Below are 18,888 nucleotides of genomic sequence, written 5' to 3' on the forward strand. Positions count from 1 at the left end.
AGTATATATTACGAAGATAGATATGAAAAGTCTTTATTAAAGTTTGTACCTATTTCCATTCTATGGAGGCCAGGCGCAAACGCAGACCCCACAATTTTATTATACCATCCTTATTTAAGTTAAAACACACTTATCAAAGTATTATTATGTACATCTATATCAAAAACACTTGTAAACGTTTTTTTTAATTTTTTTATTTCCATATTTTGTGGACCAGGCGCGTACGCAGACCCCCTAATTTTAATGAATTATCATTATGCCAGATCAAACATACCCATTCCTGTGTCTCGATACATCTTCTATCATTATATGTGATCAGTTTTCTATAATAGTCAACCATATAGGAGCCTATTCGTGACCAGACACACACATAGACGTTCAGCATATATATATATATATATATATATATATATATATATATATATATATATATATATATATATATATATATATATATATATATATATATATTCATTATCATTTTCTTATTATTGATTTTCATATAAATACCAAAACAATTTGTTGAGCTTTGCATTATTCGGATAAGTCTCCTCTTAAAGAATCGATCTTATTCTTTTTCTTTTAACTCCCCCTTATATATATATATATATATATATATATATATATATATATATATATATATATATATATATATATATATATATAGTCCTGGTCAAAATCATAAGACCACTTAAGAAAGTAAACGTTTACGCATATTATGGAATTTTTAATCGAACAAATGGTTGAAACCATTGCCAAAAGGGAAAATATGATGGAAAAAAATGAAATCTGCTTCATCCGAAACCTTAACCCTGACCTAATAATTATTTAAGAAGAAGAAAAAGAAGAAAATATAGTAGAATATCCATCATATAGTTTATCTTGCCATACAGTGAAAATATTCTCTTGGATATCCAAAACAAAACAATTTTACAGTATCATGGACAAGAATTATTCTAGAGATAGTAAATTGGGTAAGTTCTTTAATAACAATAATATCAAAGTATCTTTTTCTAATTCTAAAACTCTAGCTACATCTATAATAGCATATAACATTAAAACGCAATGTGCATTCCGATTAAATGATGGCCATGGACCTATTAATAATATTAAAGTAACTGAAAAAAATCCCCTGTAATTGTAGAAATAAGAATAATTGTCCATGAAGTGGAAACTGTTTAAATTCTAATGCTGTATACAAATGTAACGGAACCAATGGAAATAATACTAAAACTTATGTCGGGTCCACTACAATACTTTTAAGGAAAGATGCAGAAACCATTAGTGTTTTTTCTAAATTAAATAAAATTTCGGATCTGATAAAGCTCCTAATTCTTTAGCTAAATATGTTAGAAAATAAGTTAAATATAATATTCATTGTGAATTAATGTGATGAATATTAGGCAAATCTAATATATATATATATATATATATATATATATATATATATATATATATATATATATATATACTAGACTACCCGTGACCCGTTGGGTCAGTATGTTATATTAGCTATGGAATTCATGTATGAGCGTGACACTTGTGACGTAAATAAAATAGTTTTTTTTTGATATAACAGAAACATTTCTATGAAAGTATATTAAAATGAAAAAAAGAATATAGATAGATTTCTATGAGTCGTTCTGTTTATTATAATAGATTATTTTGGAAAAAAAAATTACAGTTACTGAATTATAAGTGGTTGACCATACTTATAGGTAAATGTGCACTGAACAGATGCCATAATACTTATCATAGTTCAATTTAAATTTTGATATATCTGCTTTTTTTACATTCTTAATTTCTGTTATGTTAAACCCCACTCTTCCCATGTTAAATAATAATTTCGAAATAATAACGTTAATATTTCAGCGTCCCAATTGTCCTTTTTTTCACGCTTAAATTATCCAAATAAACAATTGTTAATACTGTCTGCTTTTTTTTTTACATAGTTCATTTCTGTATTACGTTTAACTTATTTTAAACCCCACTCTCCCCATGTTAAATAATAATTTCGAAATAATAACGTTAATATTTCAGTGCGTAGGTCATGCGCGCATGAGCAACCGGATGTCGTAAACCGGAAAGTGGGTTACATACATCGTTACAAGATCATTTGAGTTTTATAATTATATATATATATATATATATATATATATATATATATATATATATATATATATATATATATATATATTAAGATGTTGTTTGTTTTTGTTTTTGCGATACGTTCTGAATGAATTCAATTATTTAAGAAAGTGCATTTTTACCTAAATGCAAGTTGGGAATAATTTTCCCTTTAACCACACAGATTCAGCCACTCTAATGAGTCGTAGACGGTGAAACATGTGTCAGTGGATAATTATATTTAACAAAAAATATTATATATATATTAATATATATATATTAATATATATATATATATATATTAATGTATATATATTAATATATATATATTACACACATATATATAATGCTAAATATGTTAGAAAATAAGTTAAATATAATATTCATTATGAATTAATGTGATCAGTATTAAGTAAAGCTAATATATATATATATATATATATAAATATATATTAATATATATTAATATATATTTCAATATATATATATATATATATATATATATATATATATTGTAAAGAATATAAACATATTGTAAGAAATTTTCATACAAACAAACGAAACATATGCAAAGAAAAGCAAATAGAACAAATATAGGGAAGTGGTTATACGTCAGTCGGACTGCTAAGTGTTTATAGCTTGTACATAACGTCGACAGACATATTCTCCCGGTTTTTATAGTAAGTGAAAGAGTTCATTGTTGTCCATACGGTTGACATCACAACAAAGTGTAAGAAATAAATCCTGCATTCGTAACGTTATTATAGTTAAGCAAGTTTGTTTCTTTTTGTAAAAGAAAATTTTCACCCCAAACAAGGCACATTGCCACTTTAATGTAGGAAGCTACTATCAGGAGCATAAGTTGCAGGGATAGTATCTAGGGAGTTGAGAAGCAAGATGTATGTTCATGTTACACTTAAACTTCTGCATGTCAGTACAGTTGGGGAAGCAGGAACCCGCACGGGAATTTCAAGTCTAACAGTTCTGGGGAAGAAACTACTAGCGTGGAAGACTATCTTACATCTAGGGATCTCTAGTGTGTAGGGGTGGAACTTTGCTGCTTGTTAGTTCGGAGGTATTTACGTCGAGGACGTACAAGGGCTTGTAGTTCGTCCGAGCATCTACCATTAAAATACTTGTAAAGCAGGCAGAAGGATATATCATTTCGTCGATGGGACAGAGGCTGAAGCTTAGATGACAGTTCAGGACCTATCAGATTGGCCTTTCTCTTTTGAACCCAGGTAATGTATCTTTAGCCATAGCTATTAGTGGCTGAGAAGGTTTTTTTTTTCACCCCAAACAAGGCACAGTGCCACTTTGAAGCAGGGGGCTACTATCAGGGACTTAATTAGCGGGGTCATTATGAAGGGAGATGAGTAGAAAGATGTTTGTTAACATTACACTTGAACTTCTGCATATTAGTGCAGTTGGGAAAGCAGAATCCCGGAAGGGAGTTCCAAAGACCCGCAGTTCTGGAGAGTAAACTATTGGAGTAAAAGGCTTTCTTGCACCTAGGGATCTCTACTGTAAAGGGATGAAACTTGGTAGCTTGTCGGGTTTGTCGGGGGTAGTTACGTCGGGGAGGTACAAGTATTTGCAGTTCGTCAGAGCATCCAGCATTAAAGTATTTGTAGAACAGGCAGAGGGATGCAACATCTCGTCGATTGGGACAGAGGCTGAAGCCTAGATGACAGTTCAGGACCTATCAGGTTGGCGACTCTCTTTTGAACCCTGTCTAGGAGCGAGAGACAAGAAGCAGATGCACCAGCCCAGATGTGACAACAGTACTCCATACATGGGTGAATGGTGGCCTTATAGAGGTATAGGATACTGTCAGGCGTAAGTAGTTTTCTAGCACGGTAGAGGTAGCCAACCTTCCTTGCACCAGCCTTGGCAATGCTCTCAATTTATCTATTCCAGTTCATATTCCCTGTAAACGTTAGGCCGAGGAGTTTAAAAGAAGTACTTTCAGGCAATGTGTTCTTGGCCATTGCTATTGATGGTAGAGAAAGTTCTTGTAGTTATTGAAGGAAACAAGCTTAGTCTTAGCAGCATTGAATGTGACCATCCATTTTTGTCCCCATTCCACTACTGATTGGAGGTCATCCTCTAGTGTTTCTGCCATTTCCTTGGATATGTGTTCATTTGTTTTCCCTTCATATCTGTTATAGAGAGTGGTGTCATCGGCAAATATACCCATCTCCGAAACAATTTTATCAGGGAGGTCATTTATGAATATCAGGAATAATAGAGGTCCAAGGATAAACCCCTGAGGTACTCCCGCATTTATGTCATATTGTTTAGATGTACGACCGTCGAGGACAACTTTGATTTTTCTATTACTTATGAAGGATTTAATTACATTATGAATTCTTCCAGTGATTCCATATGATCTAATTTTCCTTAGAAGACCATCGTGCCATACCCTGTCAAAAGCCTTAGATATATCAAGGGCTACCGCTCTACCCTCCCCTGTTTTGTCCAATGAACGGTATATACGTTCAGAAACTACAGTTAAGATATCTGCTGTTGAACGGGCTTGCCTGAATCCATATTGTTTGTCAGTCAGGAGTTTAGCAGCTGTTAGGTGCTGGACTAGGGTTTGATTAACTAAGGACTCAAATATTTTGGCGAAAAGCGGGAGGAGGCTAATGGGGCGATAATTTAGTGGGTCAGTTCTTTCACCAGAATTCTTGAAGACTGGTACCACAGAGGCGGTTTTCCAGCAGTACGGAAAGCAAGATTCGTTAAGGCATTTATTGTAAAGTTTGGAGAGAACTGGAGCAACCTCGGCAGAGCATTTTTTTAATAGCACAGCCGGGATGAGATCTGGTCGACATGCTTTTGAGGTGTCTAGGTTTTTTATAATAGCATGTACCTGAGAAGGGGGTTCTTATAATTAAGGAAACGAGCTTAGTTTTGGCAGCGTTGAACGTTACCATCCAGGTTAGTTAAGTTATTATTTTTTATTAGTAAGGATTTGGGAATTTGTAGATCTGAAGAAAATAAAATTTTGCAAATATGTAAAACAATGGCAAAAAAGAAAATAATAAACAAATGTTTTTTTAGAAAAAAAAAGATAAATATGAAAAACTGACGAGAATCTGATAGCGCAACACGAGACAATTCATTAGTTGCAGGTGCACCAATCGCTTGTGATAATGAAGGGGCATTCATTATGGATATTTGATTAGAGAGCATACGGGCATCTCCTATTGATTAACCTTTATAATACTGAAATGAATATGAATGTCTAGGATTGAATTGATGGGAATTCAGTTAATTATAATTTTCATTACAGGTTTTGAAAAGCAGTACCGCAACGGAGTAACTATCACGACAGTAATTAACACCTTTCAATGGGTTTTAAAGGGTGCGTGAAAACTATTCATTATGTTTTTAAGAGCGTGAGGGACACTGTTTTGAATGACAGACCTGTAACTTTTTGCAAAACTATCATTACAGATATTAATAACGCTACTAGAACAATCTCCCTTTTTAGATGAAATTTCTTTAATAAACAAAATCGTATTTTTCTCAATTTGTTATTGATATGTTCCACGAAAGGGATAAATTCGTTTAAGGAAGCCGAGTGGTCTTGACTACTATTCAAATAATAACCTAGCAAGTTGCCTGACTTAATAAACGTTTGTAGTCGAAGTTGGTATTCCTTAGCGTGAGGCTTTGGCATACTTTCGGCGTCTCGGAAAATTTGGCATACTTTCGGCGTAATCGGAAAATCATAAATATGTAGTACATATTGAATTTTAGGTAAAATTTATCCAAGGAAACTATGGCTTCAGATGTACAGTGTAAGTCGTGAAATAATTAATAGTTGGTATGATGAATTAATATAAATTAAAAACAATTGGTATGATCAATTAATATAAATTAAAAATAACTGGTATGATCAATTAATATAAATTAAAAATAATTGGTATCATGAATTAATATAAATTAAAAATAATTGGTATGATCAATTAATATAAATTAAAAATAACTGGTATGATCAATTAAGATAAATTAAAAATAACTGGTATGATCAATTAATATAAATTAAAAATAATTGGTATTATGAATTAATATAAATTAAAAATAATTGGTATGATCAATTAATATAAATTAAAAATAACTGGTATGATCAATTAAGATAAATTAAAAATAACTGGTATGATCAATTAATATAAATTAAAAATAATTGGTATTATGAATTAATATAAATTAAAAATAATTGGTATTATGAATTAATATAAATTAAAAATAATTGGTATGATCAATTTATATAAATTAAAAATAACTGGTATGATCAATTAATATAAATTAAAAATAACTGGTATGATCAATTAATATAAATTAAAAATAACTGGTATGATCAATTAATATAAATTAAAACTAACTGGAATACTTGTAGTTTTTAATCGCAAATCGAATTACCACGAGAACATAAAAATAACTGAATATCTTAGGAGAAAACTTAAGAAACAATAAATTTGTAAAACAAGTACCAAGTACTCAGAATAAGTATATTTGACGAATGTTGGATCGGTACCAGTTTGAATATCATTTCTACCAGAATTTACAACTATTGAATTAAATGCAACAAGAATTAATACTCATCAGTCAATGACAAAACGTAACGATTAACCATACTAATAATTAGGTAATCATGAATCAGTAAAGAAAAAAAAACACAGATACATAGTTTACAATAATTACTTCTCTTTGTCTGCCAAGAAAATAAAAATAGTAAGAAAGAATAATTTAACTCTCATTAATCAAAATTTTAAAAATAAGCACACATAAAATAAAGATGAGATATGAAATTATAATTTAAACACATATACACAGTAAAATATTCTATTACAACTAGTGACGAAGCTAACAAAACTTATGCAATTAATTTAAATTCAACTATCAACTAAAAAAAAACTTCGAAAAGTGTAAACAAAAAAAGAATTAAGTTTCGTATCTAAAGCATATCACTAACTAAAACACTCTAACATAAGCAATAACTAATAGAACTTAAAAACTGGATTCGTAGAATGGTAAAATAAGTTTTAAAAAAAAGCAAACTTATAAAAAACTTTAAATAAAATAAAAATAAAAATAGAACAATAATAATAATACAAAAAATATGAAAATAATTTATGTAAGTTAAAATTAATTCGGCATGATCATAATCTTCATAACTGAGAAGGAATAACAGAGTGTGTTGCTAACATGAATCATGTAAATTGTCCATGTAAGTTAGAAATTAAGAGTAGAACTACAGCTACGTGTACAGGAAGTTGCATCATGGGCAGAAGTATGAAGTGACACGTACGAGGAAGAGAGAAAAGACCTGATTGGGTTGTATCACCTTTTTTGAAGCTAAGTCTTCATTTCTCATACCCTGACCCCACTGCCGTTATAAGAAACTGGAGTGTAATGCATCAGTGCTTTAAGAGAATAAAAAATCGAAGCAAAACATAAGTTATTAAAGTTGAACTCATCTGGAGGTTGAAGGTTCAATCCTCAGTGACAATACAATTGAGAGTTACTTAGAACTTCTATCCAGTCATTGTTAATGGGACGGTAACTTGCTACCCTCGTGGATTAAATAAAGGATTCCGTTCAAAAGAGTTAGACAGAAAGTTTTTTGAGTTCGATAAGATACACCTGAAGAAGGTCGGAGGTTACGTCAACCGAAACGTTGTGAAAATAACAATAAAGATGAGAACAGTAGGCCGAAGAATCCAAATAAAATGAATAATCATTCCCCATTTAAAAAAAAAATCAGAAACTAAGTAATGTTGTTTGAGGTTTTACTTTTATTTTATCCATTGTTGCAGCTGTCACATCACTCCTGCCATCTCAGAGAGACGACTAGCTGATTCTGTCTACGAAATGAACTAAGAACAAACTGTCTAAATCGAAGAACACTCCATACAATGTCACGCAATGTTACACTGGGTATCTTTACAAGTTTTAATCTCGGATGATAAAAATCATCTTCAGTATGTGTTGTTATTAAAAAAAAAAAGAAGAAACATTTCGTATTATTTGGATTCTTTGGACGACTGTTCTCAGCTTGAGTGTCATTTTCACAACGTTTTGGTCGATGTAACCTCCGACATTCTTCAGCTATACAAAATCAAAAATTTGGACAGAATTTTCAACAGAACCTTTCATTTACTTCACGAGGGTTACAGGCTCTCATCCCGTCAGCTATGACTGGATAAAAGTCCTAAGTAATTCGCAATTATATTTTTCGCCCACAATGAAATTCTCGAGTTCGAGAAGATACGCCTGAAGAAAGTCGGAGGTTACATCGACCAAAACGTTGTGAAAACGTTGTGAAAATGACACTCAAGATGAGAATAGTAGTGTGACGAATCCAGATAATTCTAATAACCAATCCTCATTTGAAAAAATCAGAAACGTAAAAACAAACATTTAACTAGCCTGGGTGCCCGGCGTTGCCCGGGCGTTTGGAGGTGTGTATTGAGCAAAAAAAAAGTGGTAGTAGGCAGGCAGGCTCTAACCCGTACCGCGAAGGAGGAAAACAAAGTGACAAAAAAGTGACGTCCAACGCCAAACCGGAAGTGACGAAGGTTTAAATGAAGGCTAGTCAATCGCAAAGAGGTGATAACTTTCGAAAATATTGGCGAAAAAGACAACCCCTCCATGTAGAAAAGTGCCCAGTTGAGGGTGAAATAATTTATGCTTTTAGCCATTTTTTTTTATATTTGGCGTCCGAAGGGTCGCGGTTCAAAACGATTCCGATCATGTGAAAATCTGTCGCCTCTATCGAAAGTTTTAGGCATACATACATACATACATACATACATACATACATACATACATACATACATGCATACATACATTTCAACAGACCGGCGAGATTTATATCATAGGTGGAATAGATCAAAGATTCCCAACCGGGGCCACATGGATCACTGAAAGTCTACAAAAGCTTTAAGGAGACTTATAGTGTGTTACTATCGCTTTTTATACGGCACAATGACGTTGACACACTAGTTCTCGCCAGATCACCGAGGTTAAGCAAAGTTGAGCCTGGTAAGTACCTGATGAGTGACCATTTTTGACGGCGAGACGTTGTATGTACTGCGAGGTAAAATACCAGGTTAGAAAACTGGCGCAGTCTATCCTTCTCTCGGGGATAGATGGGCTTCACTTTAGCCGTGATAGATGTCGTCACGATAAAAAATACCCTTGATAGCCCTGGCGAAGCATCAAGTATTCAGCTACGGACAAGATTTCAATTACGCTACAAACTCGTGTAGTGAGTTCAATCTCGTCTGCGGTCGCATATTATTTTTTTGTTGTTGTTGTTTTTTTTTGTTGCTTTTTTTTTACTATCTCTTACCGAGACAAGAAATTTGGTTTGTTTGCGCCGTGGAGACGTCTTTTGAATGAATGTTAAACACGATAAAACAATAGATGCATTTCTTTCACATCAGAGAATTGAGATGTCGTCGGCTACGTCTGCTTGACGGAGTTTCTTGGCGTCATTTATGGCAGGTTTTTATCGTCATTAATTCTCTGATGAAAATTAATGACGATAAAACTATCTGAGCTGAGACCTTGGTGCTGGAATTGAACGCTGTATGAAATAATCCAACAAAATATATTTTTATTTACAAAAATAGTATTGTTTCACAAAATTCAAAAATTTAACGGTTTAAAGCCAAACAAGTGCAGAATATCTTTCAATAAATAAACGTATTTATTTATTGAAATTAAATTCGATTCCCAACAAAATCTTCATCAGAAAATGCATTTTTTCTTTTACGTGATATGGCGTTGTTAATGTTAGCACGTCTTCCTTCAGATGTTGGTGAAGTATAAAGTTTAGATGCCCGATACATTAGAAGACGCATGTCGAGTGCGAATTTGTTAAGCAATAGAAAATCATCTATTTATAGTAAACATCGTTGATATTGGAATACAAAATTAAAAAATTAACGATTTAAAGCCAAACAATTGCAGAACTTCTTTCAATAAATAAAAATATTTATTTATTAAAATTAAATTCGATGTGACAAGCATTATCATCGCCATGGCAACCTGTATCTTTCTGATGAAGATTCTGTTATGAATCGAAATATTGAATTTAATTTTAATAAATAAATATATTTATTTATTAAAAGAGCTTCTGCACTTGTTTGGCTTTAAACCGTTAAATTTTGGAATTTTGCATTTCATATCAAAAGTACTTATTATAAATAATGGACTTTCTATTATTTATACATATACGTTTATTTTAACATTTAAAAAACATTTTTAAGAACTCGATAGTTGAGCAATTATTCGGCTGTTCCTGGAACGTAACACTTCCCAACTTTTTGTGACTGACGCGAACAGAGTCCAAGTTCTAAATGAATTACAAATCTTCCCTCGTGGTGAAAAACAAGGGAGAGAGAGAGAGAGAGAGAGAGAGAGAGAGGGAGAAAGAGAGAGGGAAAGAGAAAGAGAAAAAAGAGAGAGACACATATTAAACCAAAGAGATTTAGATATTTTTGTCGATTATTTCGCAAGCCACGGATGACAAGTTCACTGGGTTCATTACTTTTGATATTTAAACAGTTTTCGCCCTCGAGTTCATAATATGAACATCAACTCCAGCTAAATCTTCTATGATTGACAACACGTTCTGAAGTCGCCATGTTTTTATAGTAATTTTTTCAACCTTACTTATTTCCTCAAAAGGACAAGGAAGGTCAGGTATAACGATTTAAAATGTGGGGAGCTCAAGAGCTTCTCCAGAAAAGCTCTTATCATTGTGCCACAAAGGAAAAATATTTCTATTAATTTTCTTTGATTCATTGTTAGTTTTAAAAGATCTATGGGATCCATGATCAAATAACTTTCAAGTGGCCCACAAGCAAAATAAGGTTGGGACCCCCGCCCCCGGACTTAATGCAGAATTATGCATAACTGATCCAATAAAATATTGTATCGCCAGATTAAAATAATGAATGAGAGTTCTTGGGTTAGTAGATGTTATCGGGTTCAGTTCATAGGAGAAGGCCAAGGAAAATATGGGAGTAAGAGAAAGAGGGACAAATAAAGAGCCGGCAGAGTTACTTTAGAAGTCAATTTCTAAAAGCCGCCTAACATATACCAGCATGTAAAACCAATTATAAGATGTTAAACCAATGATGATGATAATGATGATAATGAGTATGATGACGATGACGATGATGATGATGAGGAGGAGGGGGAGGAGGAGGAGAAGGAGGAGGAGGAAGAGGATGGCCATAATGACGATGATGATGACGATCACGACAATAGTAACGTTGATGATGATAAAGATGATGCTGAAGATGACGATGACGATGATGATGGTGATGATGAGGAGGAGAGGAAGAAGAAGAAAGAAGAGGGGGAAAATAAAGACCCGAATAGAGTTACTATAAAAGTCAATTTCTAAAAGCCGTCCAACACATGCCATCAAAAACGGATGTAAAACCAATGATGATGATGATGACGACGAGGACGGCGATGAAGATGAGTATGACGAGGATGATGATGATGATGATGATGATGATGATGAGGAGGAGGAGGAGAAGAAGAAGAAAGAAGAGGGACAAATAAAGACCCGACCAGAGTTACTTTAGAAGTTAATTTCTAAAAGCCGTCCAACACATGCCAACATGTAAAACGAATGTTAAACAAATGATGATGACGTGATGATGAGTATGACGACGATGATGATGGTAAAGAGGAGTAGGAGGAAGAGGATGGCCAAAATGACGATGATGATGACGGTCACAATAATAGTGACGACGACGACGACGACGATGATGATGATGATGATGATGATGATGAGGAGGAGGAGGAGGAGGAGGAGGAGGAGGAGGAAGGTAATGATGCTTCTATTTAGTTATTCTTTTTAAAATGAATCCAATTCAGTTCTCAGCAGACATATTCGTTTTCAGCATAAAAAAAGTTGTTTTTTTCAAAAACCAATCGCTGTTTTTTCTTTTGTGTTTGTAGAGTTGGCGGAGTTGTAGTCTTCGTAAAGGGATGGTCGTAGTTCTGCGGCAATGCAAACTAATTTTTCTCAAAGTGCTGGCTGCAATCTACGTAACTTTGGTTATTTACTCCGTGGCCAATTATAACCCAAGGTGTCGTATCAGCATGCCAAACATGATCCAGAATGACCAATGGTTGCGAACTTCGGACACGGGAAAGTGTCAGATTCATCTAAATGATTTAGGTGAGTCAATTTCATTTTTCACGTACATTTTTTAAATTATTTTTTTATTTTTATTTATTGAATATTTGTTAAAGTCCTTCATTTTTTTTGGGGGGGGGGAATTCCATAAAATTATTGATTCGGTTTTAAAAAAACGAAGGGAATTAAAAATGTGACCTTTAGAAGGGGTCAAAAAAGCAAGTAGTTTGGAAAAATATTTTTTGAATGAATAAAAAAAAAAGCAAGAATCTTCCTTTCTTCTCCATGTTTACAGTACTACGAAACGTAATTGTTGTTAGTGATAATTATTGACGGTCTAAAGATTCAAGCCCAGTCACAAATTCACCTTTAACTCTGTAGTCCGGTATTCAACTCTTTGACCACCAAGCATTATCACAAGAAAAAAGATTGTTCCATTTATTATGTCGAGAAAAGCGAACACAGAAAGCTACTTAGTTCGCTGCGCCGTATCATGGCTGAAGTTCATAAAAATTTTCAGATAGATTAGCCAGTAGTTTCCGTGACGGACAGACTAAAATAAATATAATATTGAAAATGCCAATGTTGTAGTTTGTGGGGTTGTGTCGCTCAATTGAAGTGAAACAGATTATATGCTGATCTGACATTTTTTTTTAAATCTTTTAAAATCGTATCGATATTGTTACATAAATTATTAAATGATACACGTTTAATGGCAGTACAAGAAGAAAAGATATTTGTGAGAGTCATGAAGTCTGTTTCGCAGTTGCAGGCGTAAAAATCTTGGCATTCGTCAATGACGATGCTAGTGGAATTCACCGAGCGGACAGGTGCTCGTTCGTCCTTGCCTTTTCTTTCTTTCCTTTATCTTTCCTTTTATTTGGTTTCTTTTTCTTTGCTGTCTCCGACAGTAAATCTTGAATTCTTCCCCGTTTTCGATTTGAACACAAGGAAACCTCCACAAGAAATTGATTTGTTCTCTAGATTAGTCAAAAGTCATGCATTTATGGATAAGTGGGGGGTCATGTAACGTGGCATATTTATTATAAGTAATTATAGATCTTATCGTGCTGTTTCTCACTATATTTTTATGCATGGGTTAAGAAAAAATGTATAGAAATAAATCAATATACAATATATCTATGTATCTCTCTCTCTCTCTATCTTTCTCTCTCTCTATCTATCTATCTATCTCTCTCTCTCTCTCTCTCTCTCTCTATATATATATATATATATATATATATATATATATATATATATGCGTTTTATTTTTATTACCGTATCTTTCTGTTAAGTTACATTATTGTTTCAGCTACCCGGCCGTTTTTTGGCCGTCTGTAGCATCCTCAGACTTTTACAGAAATGTTCGTTATGATGGGATGAAAGAGTGAATATATATATATATATATATATATATATATATATATATATATATATATATATATATACACATATATATATATATACACACACACATATCTTATTAATATTTTTGAACCAAAATTTTTAATATATTCAAATTCCGGTAATGGTCGTATACTAATAAAATCAATATCAAAATTAATTGACTAAATTAATTAAGTTCCATGATTATCAGCTTTCATAGTCGAGCATGTATGGAATATTTTCGCAAAATCAAGACAACCAAATATATAATGAAAACATAATATGCGGTATTTCCTTATGCGTCACAATTGTTTCGTAACCATTTGGACAATTTCAAATATTATATCATTTAAAAATATTCTAAAATAGCTACTCTTCAGACAGCGAAATACATTTGTTATACATATATGAATACATATTTTGTTATACATATATGAATACATTATTTTTCAGAGATTAAGCAGTTGGACTCACCTCTATCTCAATTCTTATATTTTATTATGCTTTTTTTTATTGCTTGCGAATTGATTATTTAACCTACTTTCGTATTTCTATTTTTATATAAAACTTCAACCATTCCTTATTTTTATATTCAATTGATCTGCTAATGTTTTTTTTATTTTTTGTAATTATTTTTTCCAATTTATTTATTTTATTGATTTATTTTTCAAATATTAATCTACATCTTGAAATTATAGTTTCTATTTATATGTTTTTGCATTCTTTCCTCAACTGCCATAGTTTCGTATAAATATTATTTACATGTTACGATCTATTCTTTAATGTTTTTTCTTTCATACGAAGGAATTATAAGTAAAGGTTTATTTAAATAATATTAATTAGAATTTATTTTCATCCCTTACTGTTTATGCCAATAATTAAAGTTTTAAAATTAACTTATATCTTCTCATTATCTAAGCATTATATTTTTATTTTTAATGCTTACTATCGAATAACCATTCCTAATCCCGTTATGTTATAAGGGAGATAACTCTTTTTACCCATTTTTTCCATTTATCATTTATCAAAATTAAATGTATTTTTACTTTAATATTTTGACTTTAGTATTTATTTATCACCTTTGGTTGATTTTAAACGTATAGTTCTAACCTTGTCCTCTTTGTATCAACTTAGGTTTAGTTTTCTCCTTTAGTTTACTTCAACTTTATTACATAGGAGGAAATTAATTAAGTAACTGTGAGATATAGATGAAAATATAAAGTTTTGGCAAACTAAATGAGAAATACGTCACATTCCCCGAACTGTATCAGTTGGATTTGCACTAACACTGCAATCGTCTTGCACAAACGTCTCTTCAACCATCCCGAATGTGGAATCGCATTTTCGTCAGTATCAGCATGTGCTTTTAAGTTATTTTGCTGTTGTTGTTGTTGTTATTTTTGTTGTTGTTGTTGTTGTTGTTAAGTGAGTCAGATTTCTGCATAGAGCTCACAAGTATCGTGCCTCAGGTTTGGTTGTTTCGTTTTACGGCATATCAAACCTTTTGGGGTTCTTTAATGCCGAATCCTGTCATTTTGATATAAGTTTTTATGCTTCAAATTCTTTACATCTTCAAATATTCATTCATAGCGTTTGGTTTAGTTGTGCTGTTTTACGGCGTATCAACCTTTTCGCAGGTCATTTAATAGCAAATCCAGTCAGTTTCGAAAAAGTCTTTATGCTTCAAGTTCTTTATATTTTCACATATTTATTCATAGTGTTTGGTTTGGTTTGGTTGTTTTGTTTTATAGAAAAGAAATGCAATTTTTGATTTTGGTTTTGCAGAATATGATTGATTTTTGCAAAGGGAAAGGAAATAATAACAATAAGATTAATGTTAGTTTCATTGTTGGTGAGGAAGCTGGTATCTTCAGACAGCCTGATCTGGTAGCATCAAACATGCCTCAGAATAAGTTTGGTCTGTGTGAAGTCCTCTTCATTAGTCACATTTATTCATTAAACCAGTCATATTGCAGATTTTTACCTCAATACCGAGAGCAAGAAAACTCAGCAATTGCATACAAAGTCAAGGAAAGTTTCGTTCAGAACACACAAACACCATGTTGGCACTCTCACTCCATTGTTTTGTAGTACCGCACCTGACAGGTTTTTGCTTGCATTAGGCAGAGACGATCTGAAGCCGGCAGATCTTGGTGTTAGCACGTCCTAGATTCTCACCAGAGCCTGTTAGCCAGATATCTCTGATATTACCACGTTACCATGACCACTACTCAGTGAGGAAGAGTTGGAATTTATGAGGGGGCGATCTTATTGCTGCAATTATACTATTTTGTTTAAAAATTTTCATACAGTAAAACTGCGAGTACAAAGGGCTCCAAATTGTTGTGTACAAAGATTGGGAGACTGATGAACAGGAAGAAAGGGTTAATACCAAACAAATATCCACATGAAAGCAAGTTAAATCTGATGGCTTTACTAATCCTTCAGTGAGAAGGAGACATAACAAGCTATGCTTTATAAATGGTAATGTCGAACAGTGTAGAACTAGTATAATTTCTAACAATGGTTAAGGGTGTTCTGTATGATTAGGATGAAGTGATTAAGGCCTGAAAGAAATGGAAAAACATTGATTTTATCAAATCTATCTAATAAAAATGAACGTACGTGCGTCTGGCTCACTTCAATAATCATGTATGCAAATTTACTTCATGAGAAAAAAAGAGGGGTTTAATCTTAATAATAACTAATAATGATATGAAAAAAAGGAAAGAATAATCATTCAATTTAATGAGTAAAAATTTGTTGGACCCTTTTTCTTATCGATTAGTTTTATATTTTTAACGATTAGTTTTGTCTAACCTTTTTGTCAATTAGTTTTGTTTTCTCTTCTTTGTCGATTAGTTTTTCCTTCTCTTTTTTGTCGATTAGTTTTGTCTTCTCTTTTTTCGATTAGTTTGTCTTCTCTTTTTATAAATTAGTTTTGTTTTCTCTTTTTTATCGATTAGTTTTGTTTTCTTTTCCTTGTCGATTAGTTTAGTCCTCTAATTATGTAAGATTAGATTTGCTTTGCTTTTTGTCAATTATTTTTGTTTTCCACATTTTTGTCGATTAGTTTTGTATTCTCTTTTTTGTCGATTAGTTTCGTTTTCTTTCCTTGTCGATTAGTTTTGTTTTCTCTTTTTTATTTTGTAAATTAGTTTTGTCCTCTCTTTTTTCGATTAAATTTGTTTTCTCTTTTTGTCGATTAGTTTTGTCGTCTTTTTTTTTGTCAATTAGTTTTGTATTCTCTTTTTTGTCGATTAGTTTTTTCTTTTCATTTTGTCAATTAGTTTTTTTTCTTGTCGATTAGTTTTATCTTCTCTTTTTTTGGCAATTAGTTTTTTCTTCTCTTTTTTGTCGATTAATTTTGTCTTCTTTTTATCGATTAGTTTTTTCTGCTCTTTTTATCGATTAGTTTTTTCTTCTCTTTTTTGTCGATTATTTTTCTTTTTCTTATCGGTTAGTTTCGTTTCAATGATTGAAGGTAGTAAATTCGAATTAAATTGCGAAGCAATGTTGATGGGGGTGAAGCCAGCTAATTTTAAATATAATTTAAAAGTTAGTCACCGTTCTTTTCTTCCAAACTGATATATAGGTGTTGTTAATTAAATTTAATTTGCTATAAATATATATACATATTAATCGCCATATATATTTTATAAATTACTATATATATATATATATATATATATATATATATATATATATATATATATATATATATATATATATATGATAACCACCAGCCAATACTGGATTATAGCCATCAGCAGGAATCAGAATAATGATTTAGGCGTGCCAAGTACTTTGGGCCACTTAAAGACTTGGAATCTTGTTTTAACTCTTACAGTCAGTTGGTTCCTCAGATTGACCAATTGGCACAACAGTGGGATACACTCGGAGATGGGGAAGTGTCTCTCACACCATCTGCTGCAACTTCTAACAAGCAAATCAGATGTGTGTGTGTGTGTGTGTGTGTGTGTGTGTGTGTGTGTGGAGAGAGAGAGTGAGAGAGATAGAAAGAGAAAGAACAAGTTTGAATTTGTGTTAGAGAGTAGTATTGATTAATATAGCACTAGTTGAAATGTGTGTTAGAGAGTATTATTGCTTAGTGTAGTAGTACTACACTAAGCAATAATACTCTCTAACACACATTTCACTGTAGTACTAGCATATATCTCCTCGTTAAATGATGTTACAATGTTGATGTATGTAAATTTACATATTTACTTAGCCTATACCATTGTATAGATAGCAATAAAAAATATTTGGAATTTTGTTGAAAAAAAATATGTTTCTTAATATTTACGCGAGGGAGTAAATAATTACGATGGACGTGTTTTTATTGATAAAAAAACTTATGAAATTTTGCAATTTATGAAAGATTAAAAGGTTATTACAAAGCAATAAATGGAAAGTTGTCTTTTTTCTCAACTGACAACTTTCCATTTTTTGCACTGCAATTTCCTTCAATCATGTTATTTAATTTATTCAAGTTTTAAGTGATGTAATTTTGTAACGTGGCCGTTACGCTCGAGCGGTGTTCGCTCCAATTCAAACTTCTCTCTGACCCTCAGGTCATCCGACACCATCGAAAAGGAACAAAAAAACAAAAATAAATAAATTTGGGTCGGCATTTTTTTTCTTTTGTGACAAAAGCATTAATTACAGTAACTCTTCCGTCTCGACACCAACTTAAAAGTCTCTCACTTCTGCTTGACTACACGCCGACCGTAGACAGTCATTTCTTATACGTGCATCTTTTTCGGTGCCGACTTTGTTTGTCTCCCGAGCACTTAGTGTCACTTTTCTCTTTTTCTTGTCGCAACAACTCGAGCACACTTCCTAATTTGAATATGCACATTTTTCGGCTAGTGCTGCTGCTGCAAATTCTTTGCTGCTGATGACATTTTCCTACGCGCTCATATGAACTATGCTCCGATTTAAGGAATTGTTAACTTCCATTAATTACAGAATTGACACAATGCAAACTACATTTCATATTTAAGAAATTTTGTTTTTAAGTAAAAATAATTCGCTTTAAACTAACGACCTTCAGGTCTATATTTTTGTAGAATATAAAAAGATGTCACTTTTTTTTATTTATATATTTTTATGTTATGTTAATTTTTTAAGTACATAAAAAAATGTATCCAGTAAAAAATATTTAAGACTTACGCGTGATTTGAACT

At 32.1% G+C, this 18,888-nt stretch overlaps 1 protein-coding gene across 3 annotated transcripts in view; it reads left to right on the forward strand.

Annotated features, from left to right (window-relative positions):
• LOC145291913 (beta-1,4-galactosyltransferase 3-like) overlaps nt 1-18,888 on the forward strand; it is a 367,549-nt gene that overhangs the window by 186,562 nt on the left and 162,099 nt on the right. For all 3 annotated transcript variants that reach the window (XM_080137751.1, XM_080137752.1, XM_080137750.1), the window contains exon 3: nt 12,130-12,352. In XM_080137751.1, the coding sequence (XP_079993877.1) occupies nt 12,130-12,352 (223 nt within the window). The remainder of the gene's footprint in view (nt 1-12,129; nt 12,353-18,888) is intronic.

This window comes from Euprymna scolopes, chromosome 13, assembly GCF_053919585.1.
Source record: "Euprymna scolopes isolate OS-2025 chromosome 13, ASM5391958v1, whole genome shotgun sequence".
Taxonomy (NCBI): Eukaryota; Metazoa; Mollusca; class Cephalopoda; order Sepiida; family Sepiolidae; genus Euprymna; species Euprymna scolopes.